At 32.5% G+C, this 22,565-nt stretch overlaps 1 protein-coding gene across 1 annotated transcript; it reads right to left on the bottom strand.

Moving 5' to 3' along the window:
* Window positions 1–2,105: 2,105 nt before the first annotated feature.
* On the bottom strand, window positions 2,106–5,240 carry LOC132800680 (receptor-like protein EIX2). Its single transcript, XM_060814898.1, has one exon. The coding sequence runs from the start codon at window positions 5,217–5,219 to the stop codon at window positions 2,106–2,108; it is 3,114 nt and encodes a 1,037-aa protein (XP_060670881.1). The 5' UTR covers window positions 5,220–5,240.
* Between the last annotated feature and the right edge of the window lie 17,325 nt (window positions 5,241–22,565).

Raw genomic sequence — 22,565 nt, forward strand, 5'->3', positions numbered from 1 at the left:
TCCGGGGCAAGCCCGACATCTCAGTTCATTGCCGAAAGTCCAAGAAGCATTTCCTTTTTTTTTTCTTCTTCATCTTGTATTGCTTCTTTATCTAACATTGTATTAATTCCACATTTATTTGTATAATACTCTGTATACTGTATTGGACATTTAGTTATTAATTATGCACCGATTTCCTATTATTCATTTGGAGTGCTGCAAATTTATGGAATTAAATTATAGTAATGTGGGAGGAATAAGGGGATGTATATAGAAGTGTGTTTTCAGTGCACGAAATTTGTGGTAAGTCCAACCCTTAGGGGAGGTTCTGCCAGATTTTCCATTGGAAGGTCCGGTAGGGTTTCACTGGGATCAAGGCTTGTCTAGGATTCCGGTGAGGAATTTTGGACGGGTCCTGACAGTTACACTTGGTACCAGAGCCGGTATCCGGATGGCTGTACCAGCCCCAAGGAGGGAGGATTGTGAGATCCCACATCGGTTGCAAAGGGGAACGAAGCACGCCTTATAAAGTAGTGTGGATCCAAAGCGGACAATATTACATGCAACTGGTGGTTTGGGATGTTACAAATAAACTTTGAAGTTAAAGTAATATATAAACAATTTAACGTTGTGGCTGCATTTTATTAGTATTTTCTTTTAACCAAATAGTAAATGTATTTGCGATTAAAAGAATTGTTAGAAGCTTTTATTAGTATTTTCTTTTAACCAAATAGTAAATGTATTTGCGATTAAAAGAATTGTTAGAAGCTAGTTTCTCCATTGTCTCTCTATGGTGATGACAAATTGTAGTATAGACTCAATACTGTCTATTTATGTAACCTGAAGTTCCTGTTACACACACCACTTTTGCCCTCCACTCATAACATTTCTCTCTCTCTCTCTGCTCTGCTCTGGACCTTTTGTCGAAGTGTGCCCTAAGTATCACTCTTTTTCCATCAGTGCTAGATGTTGTTATAATGGGAAAGAAATGAAAATGAAAAATGGGAAAGAAAATTAGATACAATGTAAATGACAATTGACCAAACCCATGTACTAAAATTTTGTCACACGGATTACCTTCTAAATTTTTAATCCAAATGTTGGCTTTTTTTTTTTCCCTTTTTTTTTCTTTTAAAGAAAAATTCCAATCCGTATTGGAATCATTGAACCAAAACTAGTAAGAAAAATATCAACGAATTGAAGTTTTTGCTCAGTGGAAAACTCCACGTGACAAAATGAGAAAAAAGTTTCTATTCACTGTTCACACTTGTCAAAGTTTGGTCACTGTAAATGCTATAGAAAGATTGATGCAATGAGGTTTCTTAAAAGTTGGACGTTCAGTTCAATTATTTTATATATTACAAGCTGATCATAGGCTTCTCAATCCCATGATTAAGGTAAAAAATATACAGCAGCATATCATTTCCTTCTTCTTTTTTTTTTTTTTTTTTTTTTTTTTGGGTTGTTGTTTTGGGTAAATAGCTGCATATCATTTCCTTCAATATTGATTTGAACACAACGTTTATATAAAATAACAAATTAAATAAGGCTGGGAAAGTGAAACAAAAGAGTAGATATATTTTGTAATTATATACATTATCTGTGTTGAGGAAACCTTTCTCCTTCAGGCCTTCAAACAGTTTTTCATAAACTCACTTCCAAAGAAATGAAACCTTTTCTTCTCTTTTAGGATATTTGGACCAAATAATTTGGTGAGGTTTCTCACTTTTCCATCTTGAAGTTAAGAACAGAAACCTTTTCCTTAGACCACCATCACATCACTAAACCTTCACAACTTTTACTCGTAAAAAAATTGAGATTTTCAAATATAATAAAATACATGCCTCCCTCCCTTCTAGGCAAAAAAAATAATAAAGAGAAGAAAAAACAAATGCTTTGAAGCACGAAATGTAGATGATACATAAGTAATAGTTCATAGATGGGAAGCACATTTTCAAATAAACGTAATACTATTTCAAAATGAAACTATAGAAAAACTATTGAGTGAAAAGGGATTTTGACAAGTAAAATGAATTGACATAAACCAGTAACAAAGACATAAACCAGTAACAAAGAAAGCAGGGTATGCATTTCTAGATAACTAAGTGAAGAAAGAAAACAGACTATCATCTTCTTTGGTTACTCCCTCGATTCCTCTGCTGTCTGGTTCTGTATTTCAACCACAGATATAGTATTCTATCAAAAACTCTCTCAACAGCATCGAAGTAGGCTACACTCCAAGACCCTTTCATCGTGATTACCAGATAAGGAACAAGAATTCCTGCTGCAAATCCCAATCCAATGCTCAAGCAAAACCATTTGTCGACAAAGCTGTCACCACTTGTATTAGCCTTTGGAGTAGTCAATCCCTTTTCTGGATCATCATCATCATCATCATCATCACTTGGACATTTTACATCAAGTGGAATGCCACAAAGGCCAGTGTTTCCGGCAAAAGAAGGTGCATCAAAAGTTGACATATGATCTGTATAAGGGATCCTACCAGAGAAGTTATTGTTTGACAAATTAAGGAACCCCAAAAATGAAAGTGATGCCAAAGTTCGAGGAATAGCACCTGAGAACTTATTACTTGAGAGATCAAGTGATGACAATTGCTCCAACTTTGAAATGCTTTCGGGAATGTGTCCGCTGATATGGTTTCTGGACAAGTTCAGAAACACCAAACCTGACAATTTTGTTATCTCTCTTGGAAGATCTCCACTCAAATTATTTCCTGAGAGATCTATGCCAACTAAAAGGGAGAGGATCTTGCTGAAACTCTGAGACTGGTCTTTCAGAGTTACAACAAACTTTTCTTTATAATAGGTAGTCCCATACATCCCATAAAGCAGATAATGGTTTATGATTTGCTTTTGTTTCAGAGCTTTGAAATCTCCAAAACTAGCTGGAATGCCGCCATGGAACTGATTTCTTGCCAGGTCCAAAACTTGTATCGAACTTAAATTTGATAGCACTGGTGGAAGTTCTCCTGAAAATGCATTGGCTCTCAAGCTAAGAATTCTCAGTCTTTCGAAACCTTTCCCAATCCATGGTGGAATTCTACCAATTAATCTGTTGTTTCCAAGATCCAGTGTCTCCAAACTTGCTAAGTTCTGGAAAGATGACGGGATCACTCCGGAGAACTTATTGTCATTTAGGTGCAATGTTTGAAGCAAACTTAGGTAACCTATGATGGCAGGGATTTTTCCAGACAAATTGTTGTTACTGAGGTCTAGTGCTTTAATATAAAAACAGTTGGCAAAGCTTGATGGAATGCTTCCTGTTAAGTTGTTATTAGAAAGATCAATGACTTGAAGACCAGGATTGTTACCTATAGAAGCTGGGATTTCTCCATTTATCTGGTTTCCAGAAATAGAGAGGAAAACCAAGGAACCACTTATGTTATCTGGAATAATACCAGAAAATTTATTTTTGGAGACATCAAGAAAGTAAATTTTGCCGGCTGAAAGAGGAATGGACCCTTTGAAGAGGTTTGAGCTGAAATCAACCACTGCATTTGAAGCTAAGTTTAGTGGACTTGGTAGACGACCTTCTAACAGATTATAAGAAACATTCAACCATAAAAGGCTAGAGGAATGTTCCCAAAACCAGTTGGGTATGGAGCCAGAAATGTTAGCATCTGAGAAATCCAAAGTTATGACTTGCTTTTGTGACTTAAGCCACGCAGGAAATGAAGGACCCAAATGGCATGAATGCATATCAAGATACCAGAGTTGGAATGGGGGAACCCAACTGGAACTGATATTCACGGTGAAAGAGTTCGAAGATAGATACAAAAGGTTTAGCTTCCCTAGCTTTGAAAAATGTGTTTCAGTAACTATACCCATCAAATTATTGGAAGAAACATCGAGATAAGACAAATCAGGAAGTTGTCCCAAACTTTCTGGCAAAGTTCCGTTTAGCTCATTCCTTGCCAGACTAAGAACAACGAGACTCTTGAGCTGACTAAGCCATTGTGGTAATTTACCAACCAAGTGATTTTGTGACAAGTCCAAGTTTAACAGACTAGCCAGTGGCCTTTTAGAAAGGCAATTTTCTATTCCTTCAAGGAATTCAGGTAAAGTTCCAGTCAAGTTATTACCTGACATTAAGAAATGCATCAGGTTGCAGAGTTTTCCAATAGAGCTTGGAATCTCACCCTCAACTTTATTGGAACCAAGATTCAAGTAGGTGAGAAATGTCATGTTTCCAACGGAAGCAGGAAGATTCCCATGTAGTTTATTTCCCCCTAAATCAAGAACTCTTATCTTCTCCCATCTTCCTCTAAGCAATTGATAGCAACTTGCTGTAAGATTGTAGTTACTACTAAGAATTAAACTCTGCAAATTAGGAAGGTTGCTAAAACCAAGTGGGATTCTTCCAAAGAAGTTATTTAAGGTTATATCAAAAGCAACAAGGCTGGTAACATTGACAAGCCAATTAGGTATTTTTGAATTCAACTTGTTGTAACTGAGATCTAGGACAACAAGAGAAGTTAAATTTACATAGATGAGAGGTGGAATGGTACCAGATAAACTACAATCAGATAGATGCAACTCAGTTAAGAATGGGAGCTTGGTCAGGGACTTTATCCAGTCTGATCCTACCTCTGAAAGATCAACTTCATTCATCACAAGATGCTTTAGAGAGACAAGACCTTTTACCCATGCAAGATTATCAACAAGTAAACTCAAAGACTCGAGATCAAGATACTGCAAGCTAGACAAGTTTCCTAAATTTGGAGGAACTGGACCACTAAACCCAGCATTTGAGAGGTTTAGATATTGCAAATTTTTAAAAGATCCAAAAAATTCAGGAATTGGGTTGTCATCGAATGTGTTGAAACTCAAGTCCAAATGCCTTAAGGACTTCAGTTTTGTTAATGAAGGTCTAATTTCCCCACTGAAGCTCCCGAGTTCATACCTGCCAGAAGAATCAAAATCTTGCAGATGAGGATTATGAAGATCAACTGCAATAACAGCTCCAGTAGTGTTCTCACAGGTTATTCCCCGCCATTGACAGCAGTTGCTTGCCTTCCATGAAGAAAGCCAGTTTTCAGGATCATGAAGACCGTTCTTGAAGTCAATTAGAGCTTCTCGGTCCGACTTCAAGCAATTCATCGTCTCAGCATCAGTGTTGGGAAGAAATTCACCTATGATTGAAAAGCAGAAAATCAGTAACATTAATGGGAGACCTCTAATTGTTTCCATCATAGGTAAAACCTTTTTGCAAGAAACCATAAACAAAATTTCAAGAGTATAAATTTTGTTCTAGTGAAGAGGAAGAAGAAACTTTGTATTCAAAGCATGCAAAAGTAGTCGTATTTATTCTTGAAAAAGTTAGTGCTGATTAATAATATAAAATTGCTAAATGGACTGTGGTTCAGCATTACACGGTGATAACAAATGGTATAGACTCATTACCGAATTTGGAGACAAGCAGGTCGAATTTTCAAGCCAATGAGGGAACCACTGAGAAAAAGCTCTCTCGGTGAGTGATCTCTCAAGCTTTTAATCAGAAAATAATAAACTATAGCAAAAATGACTACAATCAAATCTATATTACTTCTTTAACGCAGATACTAATGATCATCAGCTTCTTTTTTCCAAATTTGTTGCCATTTATTCGACAAAAAGCTTACTTTAATGGTGACATTTTGCATATATTTGAAATTAGTTGCACCATTTATACATTTTGATTCTTCAAACCAGCTTTTTCTCTCTTTATATCTATGTAAACAGAATAGATTTGGAAAGCCTCACTGAGTGATTTAGTGGAAGCAAACAGACACAGCTTATGATTAAAACAAAGGGCAAATAGAAGGAACCTTTAAAGCATTCTATAGTAGGATTTTTGCCTTTCAACACTGAAGTCTAAGATATAATATAAACTAAAGTAGGTTTCATTCAAATATTTTCTCATTGCCAATGTGAAAATTTAAATCCAACACTCAAGCTGTCTCTCTGTTAGGAAACCACAAATAAAATGCCATGTGATAATGCTATTGTTGTGTACCTGATATTCATGTAAATTTTTTTATTCTTACGTAGTTCTTTGCCTGATTTTATGCAGAAAACAATAAACTCTAACAAAAATGGTTACAATGAGAAGTCCATATTACTTATTTAATAAGGTAATAATGAAGATCAGCTTCAATTTTCCAAAATTTGTTGTGATTTATTTCAGAAAGCCGGCTTATTTTAATAATGAGATTCCAGAGAGTGTTTTAGTGGGAGAAAAAAACTGTACAGCATTTGATTAAAAGAGTAAACAGATGTATCTTTTAAAGCCTGCTGTATTTTATAGTATGATATTTGAAAAGTGTTGTTTAATAATGACATTTGGAATAATAGTTTGATTATGTTGTATCCTTAGATTTTGATTGTTCAAACCTGGTTTCTCTCTTTTTTTTCTCTGCAAATTTTAAAATTTGCTTTCTTTTGATTTTCTGCAAACTTTGTGTGTTCTTTACACTCTCTCTCTCTCTCTCTCTCTCTCTCTCTCTCTCTCTCTCTCTCTCTCTTAATTTTAAATTTTTTTCCCCAACCTCTTTTGCTTGGTTTAAACACCAATCATATTAACTGTAGTTTTCTTTGTAGTACAAATCAGAAAATTAAAAAAAAAAAATGGATAAAGAAATCAAATACCAAATCTTTCTATCATGGAAATACCATTTCTGTTACTTTTGGTAACAAGATCCATATCAAATAGAAGAGATTAGGAAAGCCACAGTTAAAGCCATGATAATGTAAAGCTAACCATTCATTTTTCCCATCGGATTTCTCAGTCTCAAAATAAAATATAGTTAAAAACTGTTTAAATGTATGGAAATTACTTATAGGTATAAAGCAAAGCTATGCATGCCTTTTCACATTATCTATTCATATAACAGATTTCTTCATGATATTATTTCTACAAGTAGGAAAAAAAGCTTTTCTTTTTTCTTTTAAGGCTATATACTTCACTTGTAAATAACGATCTCTGCAAGTTGTCTGTTAAATTGATATTCTACGTTTCCACCAATCAGTCATGATCTTTTCTCTACAGCTTCAATATAAAAAGGTGACATGTTTCCCTTCTACATTGCAATCATGCATGATGAAAGTCATGGGAATCTAGCATTGCAAACTTGATGAAAGTTGATCATTCTCTAATATTTTTTGAAAAGTGCATGTATTACTGTACATATATAGTCAAATAGAGAGTGACCCTCAAGGGAACTAAGTCTCTATAGCAAGTTAGAGATAAAGCGCAATTTTCTCTACCTGATATTGATATACGAATTTCTTTCTTCTTAGCTTTCTTTATGGCGGACAATATTAAACTTTAACAACCATCAGCTTGATTTTTTTTTTTTTTTTTCCTTCCAAAATTTTAGAAATTTATTCCACAAAAAGCTTTCTTTAATTTTGACAGTTGAAATAATAGTTTGAATTTGTGGCATCCTTAGCATTTGATTCTTCAAACCTGCTTTCTTTCTTTTCTTGGTCTGCAAATTTTTAAATGTTCTCTCTTTTGATTTTCTGCAAACTTTTGGTTCTATGTATTCTCTCTCTCTCTCTCTCTCTCTCCCCCCCCCCCCCCCCCCCCCTCTCTTTTCTTTTCCTTTGTTCTTTTTTCCAAGTTTAATTTTCCGCAAACTTGGTTCATACTGTAGTTTTGTCTATAGTACAAATTAAAAAATAAAGAAAAAAAATTCATAAAAAATTAAACAGCAAATTTTCTACCATAGAAATGCCACTTCTGTTACACTAGTGGACAAGATCCATATCAAATAGTAGAGATTAGGAATACCCCGACATAGTTTTGTGGTCCATCCTATAAAGAAATTTCACGAATCCCATAGATAAAAAATACACTAACTTAAGCACCTTTTATTTATTTAAATCTCAAATTCTTTTGCATTTAATTGAGGGGTCTTTCCAATCAAATTTTACTTGTATATTTCTCATTCACATTCTCTTCCATTGTTCTCTAATTGTGTTTTTTTAATACCACAAAGCAAAACAAAATAAGAGTTTCCCACTGCAAAATAGAAATTTGACAAAGTGGATATGCATTCTAATGATTTTAACGAGTTTCATCCAACTGCAAGTATTAAGCGGATTTGAGCAGAGCTCTCTTCTTTACTATCAAATTCTGAAACATATTATAAAATCTAAAACTGGATAAGTGGATTGATTCTCATCACTGTAATGTGCTTTAAAGTAATAACTTTTGCTAAAGTTTCATTGAATCAGAGAATTAGTAACATTAATGGAAGACCTATACTTGTTTCCATCAGAGGTACAAGCTTTATGCCAGCAGAAACCATAAAATTGAAATGTAAACCGGGTTTTGGTGAAGAGGAATATAAGAAGCTTTCGTAAGAACAGACTTTCAACTAACAAAAAGATGAAAATATAGAAAAGTTGAATTCAATGATAAACCAAAAAATGATCCACTTTTGAAGAAGCCACAGAGAAAGTTATGATCATGTAAAGCTAGTTAGTCCTTCCCATCGCTGGAATATAGATACTCTTGTTAGTGCTTCCTTTTTCGTTGTTTTTCCTTTTCAGATTTTCCATAGTCTTAAAGCAAAATATAGTTAAAAATTGTTCAAATATATGGAAAAAGAAATATATATATTTAGGTATAAGGTAAAGTTGTGCATGCCTTTCCACATTATATGTTCGCAAAATAGATTTCTTCATTATACAATTCTACAGCTAGGTAATGAAGCTAAAAATTATTCACAGGTAATTCAATGATAATCTCTGCAAGTTCTTTGTTATTTCTTTTCTATATTTCAACCATGCATGATAAAAAGTCTATGGAAATCTAGTATTGTAAAATTATATAAAAAGTATTCATTGTTTAGTATTTGATGAAAAGCGTATATATTATATTAAACATATAATCAAATAGAGATTGAATCTCAAGGCAGGTATGTCTCTTTATCAAGTTGGTGATAAAGCATTTTCTCTGCCTGATTTTGGTATACAAATTTGTTTCTTCTTATCTCTATTTGTCGCAGGCGAGAATAAACTATAACAAAAATAGCTACAAAGCAAGTCATTTACTTGTTTAATAGATAATGGTGATCATCAGCTTCATTTTTTCTCCAAATTTGTTCAAATTTATTCCACAAAAGGCTTACTTTAATGGTGACATTTGTAATAATAGTTGGAATTTTTGCATCCTTAACTTTTGACTCTACAATGCAAACCAGCTTTCTCTCTTTTCCTTCTTTACAAATTAATTTTAAAATTTGCTCTCTTTTGATTTTCAGCAAATTTTTGTGTGTTCTGTATGTTCTCTCCCATCTTTCTCTCTTTTTTTTTTTCTTTTTTATTTTTAACATGAATAATGCTTGAATCTGTAGTTATCTTTATAGTACAGATTAGAAAATAAAGAAAAACAATGGATAAAGAAATCAAACACCAAGTCTTCTACCATAGAAATTTGATTTCTGTTAGTTTTGGTAGCAAGATCTATATCAGATAGAAGAGATTAGGAAAGTTCCACAGAGTGATTTTTGGGGGAGAAAACAGGCCCAGCATTTGATTTAAAAAGTATTCTATAGTTTATGGCATGAAATTTGAAGCGTGTCTTAAGGATTTTGACCATAAAATAATCATCTAGCTTTTTACCTTTCACAGTAGCTTAACATATAAAAATGTTCCCGTTTCACCACCTTTCAATTATAGACCACTACCATCCAACATCTCTTCAATTTTTTAAAGATGAGTGACTAACAGCTATATATATATATATATATCCATGCTAATTAATTACTACTTAATTTCAACTTTTACCTGGTCGAATTTTTGGTAGAATAAGATCATAAAAGTTATTTGTCTTCCTCAATATTAGCTGTAAAATACTATCTCTTTAATTAATGTGGAAATAACAACAAAGCTAAACGGATTATTTAAATCATTGAATATTTGATAAATTAGATACCAACCCCACTAAGAAGGCATTATTAAGGAAGAAAAACTATATTGTCTATAAAACTGTGTTCTCATCAGCAATGCAAAGCATGTTGATCATAAGTAATGACAGCATAAATTGAGTGGAAAATTATAAAATGAACTGAAGATGGTAGAAGACAACAATATTTTTGTTTAACGAATCATTTTACAATTTGATCATAAGTCATGAAAGCGTTTTACATGTACAGTCGTCACTCTGCAGACTGTAGGCCATAATATAAGTATCTGTTTGTATTTTAAGGAGCAAGGACTACATTTAACAAGCCATATATTGACAAATATTTAGTAAAAAGGGAAAAGTCCTTGGCCCACCTCTACAAAGTTCCTCCATTCAAATTTTGACAAGTGTTATAAAATTTATTTGACTAGAATTTGAACCAGCCAAATAAGCCAAATCAAAATAGAAAAAAAAAAATTGTATTGGGAAAAAAATTATTAAATTTGGAAAAATTATTTTTAGGTGTTAAATATTGAAAAAACAAACTAAAAAAATAAATGGAAGAAAAAATTAAACATAGAAATTTTTACTCGGCAAATAGGAAAAAACATTTCCAAACATTTAACTGGAGAAAAATTTTTAATGAAGAGAAATTTCAAGTGGAAAAATGGGGGGCAAAAAAATTTAAGCCCTAATCAGCTAATTTTTGCCACTTGTTTAAATTTAGATAGAACTTTGTAGAGAAATGTGGTCCAGAGACCACCTGATTTTTCTGTGGTAAAAAAATTGTTTAAAGAATATAATATGAAATATAAAGATCAAACAGATCAAATAGATGATATGTTTGTTGTTAATCCATATCTATTGAAAAAGCTTAACGTGTTAACATATTAGGTAACGAATAACCTATTAAATTAAATGATAAGTTTAAATATGAATATCTTTGGCATCCATTACTTTAACAGATTATATTTAAATGAGTAAAATTTAATACAAACATCATATGACACGACACAATTTCCTTTCCACATGATCCTTTGCTAAGCCATTATTGTCACCTGGACAATTTTACATTTGGTGAGTAGCACAAATACCTACTTCTTTCACAATATCTTCTTAGAAAGTCAATAAGGAAGCCATTCAGAAAATTCCATGTGATAATGCAACCGTGTCTGTTACCTGATATTGATGTTAAATATTTTATCCTCAGCTTGAACTTCTCTGCCAGCTTTTATGCAGAAAAGAATAAAGTATAACAAAAATTGTCACTAGCAAGTCCATACTACTTGTTTAGCATAGAAAATATTAAGCATCAGCTTCATTTTTCCAAATTTTCTTGCAATTTATTCCACAAAATGGCTTACGTTAATAATGATATTTCACAGAGTGATTAATATCTTGTGCAAGCCAGAGAGGTTTCTTAAACGTGGAGGAACTGCACCACTAAGCTTAGTATTTGAGAAGTTTAAATACTAACTTAGTATTTTTGTATTGTTTATTTGTTAGTATAAAAATGTAATTTTATTACATAAACAAATAATTTTCAACATTCCTTTTGAAATTTTTGTCCCAAAAAATTAAAATGGTTATCATCAATATTTATTTGAAAAAAATATGGTATAAAAGCAGAGAAGAATATATTGTAAAAAAATTAAATTGATAAAAAAAATATATATTTTTGATATTAATTAGTGTTGAGCATAATATGGAGATTATAAAGTTAAGGGATATTCCTCCTCATTTTCCATTTATTAGAAATGTAAAATTTTTTACGCAAAAAAAAAAATAAAATAAAAAAAAAATCCCAAACGTAAAGTTTTAATAAGCTGGGCTGAAATTTGGCATATACAGGCTGAAAGTTCAAGCCCAATTTTCAGCTGACCCAGAGTGTAACCCAATGCCACTTGGGTTAGGAGAGCGATCGAGAAAAATAATAATAATAATAAAATAATAATTTGAATTTTGAAAAACCAACGGTAAGAAAAATTCAAATTTAGGAACGGTAATATTTTCTTACATTCGTTTCTAGCCGTTATTATATTTCTAAATTACGAACTTCTCAGGCTGAGAATCCTTGTCTTTCTCTGGAAAGAAAAGATAATAATAATATTCCAAACAAGAGTATAGTACTTGCCAATGGTTGCAGGCTTTCCTCCCGGTTTGTTTTCTCTTGCTACTAGTCCAAATCCCCCTGATGGTGTCTGCTACATGGAGTATCCTCTTGTCTTTTTTTCTCTTTTAATATTTTTAAGAGTAAGGTTGTTTTCTATTATGATGTATACCATGATTAAATCCACCTAATCTTCCTAATTCTCAGTTTCTGAATTCAAATTTGGATGGGGAAACTAATGTGAAGATCCGAAAGGCATCTGAATGGACAATGGATTGTTTAACTCCAGAGAAAGTGTCTGAATGTTTGTTGGCAAGGACAGAACGTTACATTCAAGCATGCGTAATGCATATACTTACTTTGCAAAGGTATAGAGAATTTTGCTTGTCGTTTTGTGCCTTAATTGATCTATGACCTCTCAAAAAATAAGAATCTCGTATTTATTAGTCATGTTTCAAAAACTGTAAGTGATGATCTATGTGACATTTGCTTAAAGTTCTCTTCCCTCTTGTGTGGGTTGGTTTGCTTTGTGTGTCTCGCTTCTTATCTCTCATTTGCTTCCTTTCCCTTTCAATTTTTCTCACTTGAATTCCTCTCTGTTTCTATCCCTGCATTTCTTTTTCTGCTTTTCCCTCTCTTCTTTCTCAATGCTTTCTCTCTTGACTTGCTTTCTCTATTTTGTTTTTTCTTTACTTTCTTTTTTTTTTTTTTTTGTTATCTCTTTACTTTTTCTCACTGCTTTTTCTTTATACTTTTCTCCATTTTTTTCTCTATTTTCTTTCGCAACACCTTACTACTTTCTTCCTAGTTTTCTTCTCTGTTTCTTTAAACTTTCTCTTGCTGCCTTTTTTTTTTCTCTCAACTTTCTTTTCTATTTTCTTTTACTAATTTCTTTGTGCTCTTTATGTCTAGTTTACTTTCAACCTGAAGTTATAGCCATAGGGTAAATTATTTATTCCACATGATATCAATGCTTAGTTTTGATATGTCCTTAAAAAAATTAAATGTGAAAGAAAAAAAAATAAAGAAAGAAAGAAAAAAAGGAGCTATACTTTCACTATAAACAAATAGCAAAATGAACTCATTGAAGAAACCAACCATTAAACAAATAAGAAATTAATAAACGATTAGATGTGCAAAAAGAACATTTAAGTAAATTAGTAAAACAACCTAAAATAGGCATAAAAACAAAATAAAACAAAAAACTTAATAAGAAATTAGAAACACATTTTAAGAAATGTAAAGAAATTAGTTAACTTAGATAAAACAAGAAATTAACAAAATTTTGATATGGTTTTTAATTTTATATTGTTAAATTTTAATATATATTGTTATTCTCTCAGTAAAATATTCATAATCTAAGTATAGTTTACAATTCTTTCGAAAAAAAAAAGCGTATAGTTTACATTTTTAATGGAATTAAAAAACTTATAAAGAAAAAAAAAAAACTTCAGGTAAATTCTTTCATTACTTGTAATAATTATTAAGAAAATAGTAGTAAAAAAAACTTAAAACTATTAGATAATTTAATATTTAAGTTTTCTTTCTTTTTCTTCTTTAAAGTTTTTCTAGTACAAATTTAAAAAAAAAAAAAACTATTAGATATATTCACGTATAAACTTAATAGTAAATAGAAACTAAGAATAATTACCTTAACAATAGTTATTGGATAAAAGACTTGCATATAATAATTATCAACATAGATAATTAATAATAATGTATTAGAAAAGAAAATTTACTTTAAAAAATTTATCGAGGAGAATACGTAGCGTTATTACCACTATAATTACTATATAAGTAGGAAACTAGAGTTTAACTTAAAAAACAGTAACTTGATAAAAGACTTTCATACACATGTAGTAACTATCAACATAGATAGAAATATACGAGAAAAGAAAAGTTTACCTTAAAAAATTATCCAAAAGAATGCATAGTGACAATGAATGAAATACTCATAATTAATTCATATAATTAAGGACACAAAGTAGAATGTACAGGAAAGCATTGACAGTTTGTGGATTAAATGATTTACTTTGTTGCAATAGCCAAAAGGAGAAAGCAACTAGAATAAGGAGCTAGAGTGATTAGAAGAGAATGTAGTATAAAAAGTGTAGGGTAAAAAGGTGGCAATAGAAAGTTTAAAAGATTATATAAGATTAGAGATCTATGGAGAAAGTAGTGAAAAGTGTCGAGATTGTTTTTGGAGGAAAGTGGTGAAAAGGTGAAAGATAAGTAGAAAGAAATGTGAATCAGAGAGAAATTAAAAGAGAGAGTGGAGACAAAAATGTAGATAGGAAAGATGTTGAGGGGAAAAAAAGTAAAGAGTGCATTTGATAAAAGTAGAGACAGAATGCTAGAAGTATACAAATGGGGGGGAAAACAGAGATAAAAATGAAAAGAGAAAGTAAGTAGATAGATGAAGATGGGAAGAGAGAGAGTGGAGAAAAAGACAAAATAAGGGGGGGAGCTTTTGAAATTTTTATTTTTCTTCAACATACTTGGTTTCATTCATTTGTAATAAATTGAATTTCAATAATTACATTTCATTTTTTGTACTTCACTAATAGAATACATTTTTGACAATTTGACTCCATGTTGGGTTGGCTTTTTATAGTTTGTTTATAAAATAACATAATCAAACTACCACTTAATTTTCAAATTTTATACAGAAGACGTTGATCTAATGGTTATATAGACTAAGATGGATAATAAACACCCCCTCAATTTAGCTTTGAGAAATGCACTGTCAAAAAGCCTAGTCGAGGGGAAAGGTCTATGAGAATGGCATCTTGGGGAAGACCACTAAATCTGTAAGCCACAAACCGTCCACTAAATTTCAATATATAATGCATTCTGGTGGAGAAGAAATTTTTAATTTCGTACACAAAATGAGTTTAATTGCTTTTGGAAGTAAGAGCAAAGGAAAATATCAAAACACTTCCAACCAACAAAAGGATAAAAATAGAAAAGTTGAATTTAATGAGCAACCAAGTATGGACTCATTTAACGACTTATGAGTCAGAATTTCATGATACTGTAATATATTTATACTAGTATAGACGGAATTTGAATGTTGTTTTTTAAAACATATTTATGTTGATATTTAAAATTACTTTTAAATTTCCATTCTAAATCCCAATATTTGTTTTTTCAAGTGTATGCACTTGGTTTAATTCAGTCGTAATAAATTCAATTTCAATAAGTACATTTCATTTTTGTCTTCCACTTATTAGAATACATTTCCTTCACTATATTAGAAAACAAAGATAATTTTATAGTATTTTCAAAATCTATATAGATAGAAGACCTTGATCATATCATATACTTGGAAACAAATTGACCAAGTTGGATCATAAACACCCGCTAAATTTACCAATTAGAAATGCATTGTCAAGAAGCCTAGTTCGAGGGACGGATAAGCCTATGAGAATGGCTTCGAGGGGAAGACCATAAATCTATAAGTCACAAACCATCCATTGAATTTCAATATATAATGCATTCTAGTGAAGAGGAAGGTTTTTATTTCATACACGAGAACTTTAGTAGCTATTGGAAATAAGAACGAAGGGAAAGATCAGAACAACTTCCAAACAAAAAGATAAAAAAATAATAATAAATCTAACGAGTAAGCCATGTATAGTCTCATTTCATGACTTTTGAGGTAGAGTTTCATGATAACGTAAATATATGTTTACACTTGGAGTATAGATGGAATTTCAGTGTTGTTTTTCAACAATATATATGTTGAAATTTAAAATTACCTTCAAATTTTTATTCTAAATCCCCAATATTTGTTTAAGCATTCATTATATAGCCAGCAAGTAAACTCTCTTTATCATAAACTATCTTTCAATGACTTTAGCTAATTGCGTGAGAAATAGTAGTGTTACTATTTGAAAACAAAAAAAATAAGAAAAAGGCAATAATTTTTTCAAGAAAGTTGTCACTTAAAATGTAAATGATATTTTATAGTCATTAAGCCTTTTTTTTTTTTCCTGGTTTTCATCCAATATTCTACATTCCCTATTTCAAACCCCAAAAGATTTTTGTAACAGTCCTAACCACCCGCGTCCGATATTGTTTTCTTTGGACCTGGGGAATCTAAGAATAACCAAGCCTTCAAGGTTTTGTCAAAACTCATCCTCTTACAACCCAACCTTCAAGGTTTTGTCAAAATGCATCGTACGAGAAAGGTATCCATACTCACTTATATGGCATGCTTCACTTCAACCCAGCCTTCAAGCTTTTGTCAAAATGCATCCTCTTACAACCCAGCCTTTAAGGTTTTGTCAAAATGCGTCGTACAAGAAAGGTATCCACACCCACTTATATGGCATGCTTATCCACACACACTTATATGGCATGCTTCGTCCTATCCACACCCACTTATATGGCATGTTTCGCTCCAACCCGGCCTTCAAGGTTTTGTTAAAACGCATCCTCTTACAACCCAGCCTACAAGGTTTTGTCAAAACGAGTCGTACGAGAAAGGTATCCACACCCACTTATATGGCATGCTTATTCATACCCACTTATATGGCATGCTTCGCTCCAACCCAACCTTCAAGGTTTTGTCAAAATGCATCCTCTTACAATCCAGCCTTCAAGGTTTTGTCAAAACGCGTCGTACGAGAAAGGTATCCACACCCACTTATATGGCATGCTTATCCACACCCACTTATACGAGAAAGGTATCCACATCCACTTATATGGCATGCTTCGCTCCTATCCACACCTACTTATATGGCATGCTTCGCTCCAACCCAGCCTTCAAGGTTTTGTCAAAACGCATCCTCTTACAACCCAGCCTTCAAGGTTTTGTCAAAACGCATCCTCTTATAACCTAGCCTTCAAGGTTTTGTCAAAACGCGTCGTACGAGAAAGGTATCCACACCCACTTATATGGCATGCTTATCCACACCCACTTATACAAGAAAGGTATCCACACCCACTTATATAGCATGCTTCACTCCTATCCACACCCATTTATATGGCATGCTTCGCTCCAACTCAGCCTTCAAGGTTTTATCAAAACGCATCCTCTTACAACCCAGCCTTTAAGGTTTTGTCAAAATGCGTCGTACGAGAAAGATATCCACACCCACTTATATGGCATGCTTATCCACACCCATTTATATGGCATGCTTCGCTCCCACACTTATATGGCATGCTTATCCACACCCATTTATATGGCATACTTCGCTCTTATCCACACCCATTTATATGGCATATTTCGCTCCCCTTTCTAACCGATGTGGGAGGGACTTCACAATCCTCCCTCCTTCGGGGCCAGTGTCCTCGCTAGCACAGCGATCCGGGTACTGGCTCTGATACCATATGTAACAGCCCAGACTATCCGTGTCCGATATTGTACTCTTTGGACCCGGAGAATCCTCTTACAACCCAACCCTCAAGGTTTTATCAAAACTCGTCGTACGGGAAAGGTATCCACACCCACTTATATGGCATGCTTCGTTCCCCTTTCCAACCGATATAGGACTTCACATCTTTGTCCTTCTATGTTTCTCAAACCTTACCGTTTAAAACTCTGTACACACATGTTCATTACTTCAAAATATTTTTTTTTTTTTTTCGTTAGTCAAAACGTAAAAATGATGCAAAACTTTTTTACATATAAGAGTCTTTATTTGAAGACAATTACACCAGAAGAAATAAATAAATGGGGGGGAAAAAAGAGAAAAAGAAACCGAAACAAAAATAATAATCAAAGTAACAAAAAAAAAATTGAAATAAAAGACATGTATATTGCTTACAAAGAATTAACACACTTAGTCTTGCTGTACTACTTGTGTATAACAAGACTGAGTTGGCGACTACAAAAAGAATACTTTTTAAGAAAAAACTCTACTCATTCTATCCATTTTTCGACCCTTCAATAATAATTGACCATGGTTCAACTCTGCAATTTTTCCTTCTTTTTTTTTTTTAAATGAAAAAAATAAGTAATCCACAGCCATATATATCCATATTAATTGCTGCAATTCTATTTTGACCTACATCAAATTTGGTAAAATAGTTCATAAAAGTTGTTTGCCTTCTTGTATATAATTAGCTATAAAATACAATCTCTTTAATATGGAGTTACGATAATGCTAAGCAGAGTACTATTCAAAATCATTAAAAGAAATCTTAAAAGTATCAAATTCGTTTACTAAATTTTGGATGCCAACTTATCTGAGTTTATGTGAATGACTAGCAGATTGTTAGAATCTATGTACATTCATGTTGAATTCAAGTAATTGCCAAACTTTTGCTTATTAAATATGTTTAAATTTTATTATCTGGTACTCTTGCATTGCCCCCAATTATAAACACTTGCTGATTGTAGGGCCAATTAAAAACAGAGGAAATTTGTTGGACTCCAGAATTCTTGTCAGGGTTGTAAATATTTGTGTCAACCAAAAATATGTAGATAATCTATTACACAATTTTGTCCTCCAGCCTCTAATTTTAAGAGACATGGGTTTTGTTTTCTATCAAGTAGATGCAAATTTAAAATTGCAATAACAAAACTACATGTTGTCAAGAAAAGCCAAGTTTTTTGGGTTTTAATTATCTTCTACCATCTGAATAAAAGGCTTATTTATTTGATTACCTAAGAAAAAGTTGAATACATAGCATATCAAACTTCCACTAAACAAAGATTATATATTAAGAAAGATAATCTGAATATACAAGGCTTATTTATTTGATCAAGCAAGCAAAAGTTAAATGCATAGCACATCAAACCCCACTAAATAAAGATTGTCTATTAAGAAAGAAATTCTGAATACAGAAACTGCCATTCTCTCCGTAATTTTGTGATCAAGGGTATTGAGCCTGTAAACAACAACAATAAAGAGGTAATCAATAATAATTCTGTATATGGTCCAAATATCAGTTCGAAAAAAAAAATGTTACAGTGGGTACAAAATGCACACACAAGCGTAGAGAATCATCGTCTCAGATTCATTATCAAACTATCACTTGAAAATAAAAGATATACATTATACAGTTAACAACTACTTATATATATGAATTAGCAACTATTTACATATATGAAACCCAACTTACTCTGTTGATACTAATATAAAAATTGAAGCAAAAGCTAGTATCATGGTCTTTGATTGCTCTTCACAAACTTTTACTTCTTTTTCTGAATAAAATGGCTATAACAAAAAGGGATTAAAAAAATAAAAAATAAAAAAAAGAAGGTAATAACTACATGCATGCATTTCCACCATTATTCAATCACATGTCTTTGATTTCAACATAATGGAAGTACTGGAATTTAATCCGAAAAGTAAATCAATGATAAAGGTAATAAATTCAAGAAAGAAAACATATACTTATCTTCTATGCTGATGTTCTCTATTCCTCTGCTGCATGGTTCTATATTTTAACCACAAATATAGTATTCTTTCAGAAACTTTTTCCACAGCATCAAAGTAGCCCACACTCCAAGACTTTCTCATTGACACTACCAGAGAAGGAACAATAATTCCTGCTGCAAATCCCAATCCAACACTCAGGTAAAACCAACTATCTATAGCTTCCTCCATTACTATTATCCTTGTGAATAGTCGATCCCTTATCTGTATCATCAGCGTCTTCATCACCTGGACATTTTACATCAAGTGGACTACCACAAAGGCCATGATTTCCAACATAAGAGGATGCACTGAAAGTGATCATTTGATCTTTGTGGGGAATCTTACCAGTGAAGTCATTGTCCGACAGGTTCAGATACCCCAAAAATGAGAGTGATCCCAAACTTTGAGGAATAGCACCTGAAAACTTATTGTGTGAGAGATCAAGTGATGACAATTGTCTCAACCTCGAAATGCTTTCGGGAATGTGTCCACTGATATGGTTTCTGGACAAGTTCAGAAACACTACGCCCAACAAATTTGTTATCTCTCCAGGAAGATCTCCATTCAAATTATTTCCCGAGAGATCTAAGCTGATTACAAGGGAGGGGCTCTTGGTGAATTCCAGATGCTGGTTTTTCGTGGTTACAACAAAATTTTCCTCATAATAGCCATTCAAACCCCCATATAAGCGAGAATGGTTATGGTTGTGAACTTGGGTCATAGCTTTGAGATTTCCCAAACTAGCAGGTATGCTGCCACTTAACTGATTTCCTGCAAAGTCTATGAGCCGAATTGAGCTTAAATTTGAGAGCGCCAATGGAAGTTCTCCAAAAAATGCATTCGACCTCAAGCTAAGAATACTTATATTTTGAAAACCTTCTCCAATCCATTGTGGAATTCTACCCGTTAATCTGTTTTTCCAAGATCTAATGTCTCCAACAAAGATAAGTTCTGCAAGGGTGTAGGCAGCTCTCCAGAGAACTTGCTGTCGCTTAGGTGCAGCGATTTAAGCTTAGCTGACCCAAGGAGACAGGTATGTTGCCAGACAACTTGTTCTTACTCAGATCTAATACCTCTAGAGAAGTACAATTCCCAATGCTTGATGGAATATTTCCCATTAAGTTGTTACTCGAAAGATCAATAGCATAAATACCAGTAATTTTACCTATAGATATAATTCAAGTTCTAAGAGAAAAGTACCAAAAAAAAAAAACAAAAAAACAAAAAGTTCAAGGATTGAAGTGCCAAAACATATTCAGTTGAACAGGAAACGGGCCAATTGCCCTTTTTTTACACATCAATCTTTTTCTTTATAGTACAAATTAGAAAATAAAGAAATCAAACACCAAATCTTCTAGCATAGAAATATCACTTCTGTTACTTTCGGTAACAAGATCCACATCAAATAGAAGAGATTAGGAAGGCCCCACAAATCAATCCAGCATCTCTGCAATTTTGCAATGATGATTGATTCACAAACATATCTATCCATGGTAATTACTAATTAGTTTCTACTTTTGTCTAGTCAAAATTCTGGTAGCATAAGATCGTAGAAGTTGTGTGCCTTCTTGTATATTAACTGTAAAATACTATCACTTTAAGTTGTAAATAAAAACAAAGCTAAACAGATTATTTAAATAATTGACTAAAAGAAGCACGTAAATGTCTGAAAAATTAGATATCCAACCCAACTAAGAATGAATTATTAAGGTTTAAAAAAAAGAAAAGAAAAGAAAAGAAAAGATAGTCTTTAGAACTGCGGTTTAATAAGCAACACAAAGCATGTCGTCTGATTCAGTATTATTAGGGGAATGATCACATTATGCTGATAGATGCTTAAATCAAGCAGAAATTGAAAAAAATGAGAAAACTAACTGAAGATGGATCAAGAAAACCAATTTTTTGTTTATCAAATCATTTTTATGCATGTAAAGTACTCACTCTGTAGACTGTAGGCAATATTAATAAGTAGCTGTTCGTGATTCGAAGGAGCAAAGACTATATTTAACAGGCCATTTATTGACAAGTATTTCTTGAAACATTTATAAATAGCAAAGTTTGTTAGGTTCGAATGAGACTTGACAAAATAGAGCATTAAAGGCAATTGGTTTTAACTTTTTTCATCAATCTGCAAGCATTAATGCCCTGTTTAGAAGTCGGATTTTAGCAGAAGTTCTCTCCTTTATTATCAAACAAAGTTGTGAAAAATAATATAAAGGCAATTCAACTTTTGTAATATGGAGATTAACTCTCGAGTCTTGATAAAGAAAAACACTCATGTCTGATTAATTCCCATTAAAGTCTTTGGAGAAAAAAAAATATATATATATATATATATTCTTTCCAAGAGCTCTAGATATAAAACGCGGGCAAAAGTAATTGTTTTTTTTTCTTTTAAAGTTTCTTATCAAAGGTAAGAATAACTTGGCATCTAATCCAAATGATAACTTGCGAAGCAGTGAGCTTCTATGCAAGGAAATAATGGAAAACCAGAAATGACAAAAGGCTTTGCTTATTACTTGAGTTGACAAAAGTTTTGCTTAGTGTTGTTTCTAACTACATTTTTGTTTACATGCATAACTAATTAATGTTGTTTTTAGAACTATAAAGCTATTTTGAAGTTACAAGGCTAAACAGAGGCATGTTCTGTTTTTGTTTTTTGTTTTGGCAATTGATTTTTCCATATTCTTATTCTTTTCTTCTTTTTTTCCTTTTTTTTTTTTGGGGGGGGGGGTGTTTTAAAGTAGGAATGTCAAGAAAGCAAGGAAGTTATAGCTCCCACCTCCCTATAAAATAGGTGCAACAACCTCAAATGTGTGAAATTGAATATGCATGTCAATATGCAAGTTAATATGCTTTGCAGTACATAACCAGAAACTTCACAATTTTCATAAGGCTGAAAACTAGTAGAAAATTGACATTCACTACAATGTTGATTTGAACACAGCTTTTAAAACCATCACAAATTATAGAAGGTTGGGATAGTGAAGCAGAAAAAAGAAATGTACTATTTATAATTATATAATCTACGAGGAAACCACCCTTCTCCTCCATCCTTTCAATAGTGTCCCTGAAATTCACTTCCAAAGAAATAAAGTTGACATTGAAAACCTCTTTGCTTTCTCCTTGAATATTTGGTCAAGCTTCTCACCTTCCCTAACTGGAAGTAATCACAAATGGAAATGACA

Source organism: Ziziphus jujuba, chromosome 2, assembly GCF_031755915.1.
Source record: "Ziziphus jujuba cultivar Dongzao chromosome 2, ASM3175591v1".
Taxonomy (NCBI): Eukaryota; Viridiplantae; Streptophyta; class Magnoliopsida; order Rosales; family Rhamnaceae; genus Ziziphus; species Ziziphus jujuba.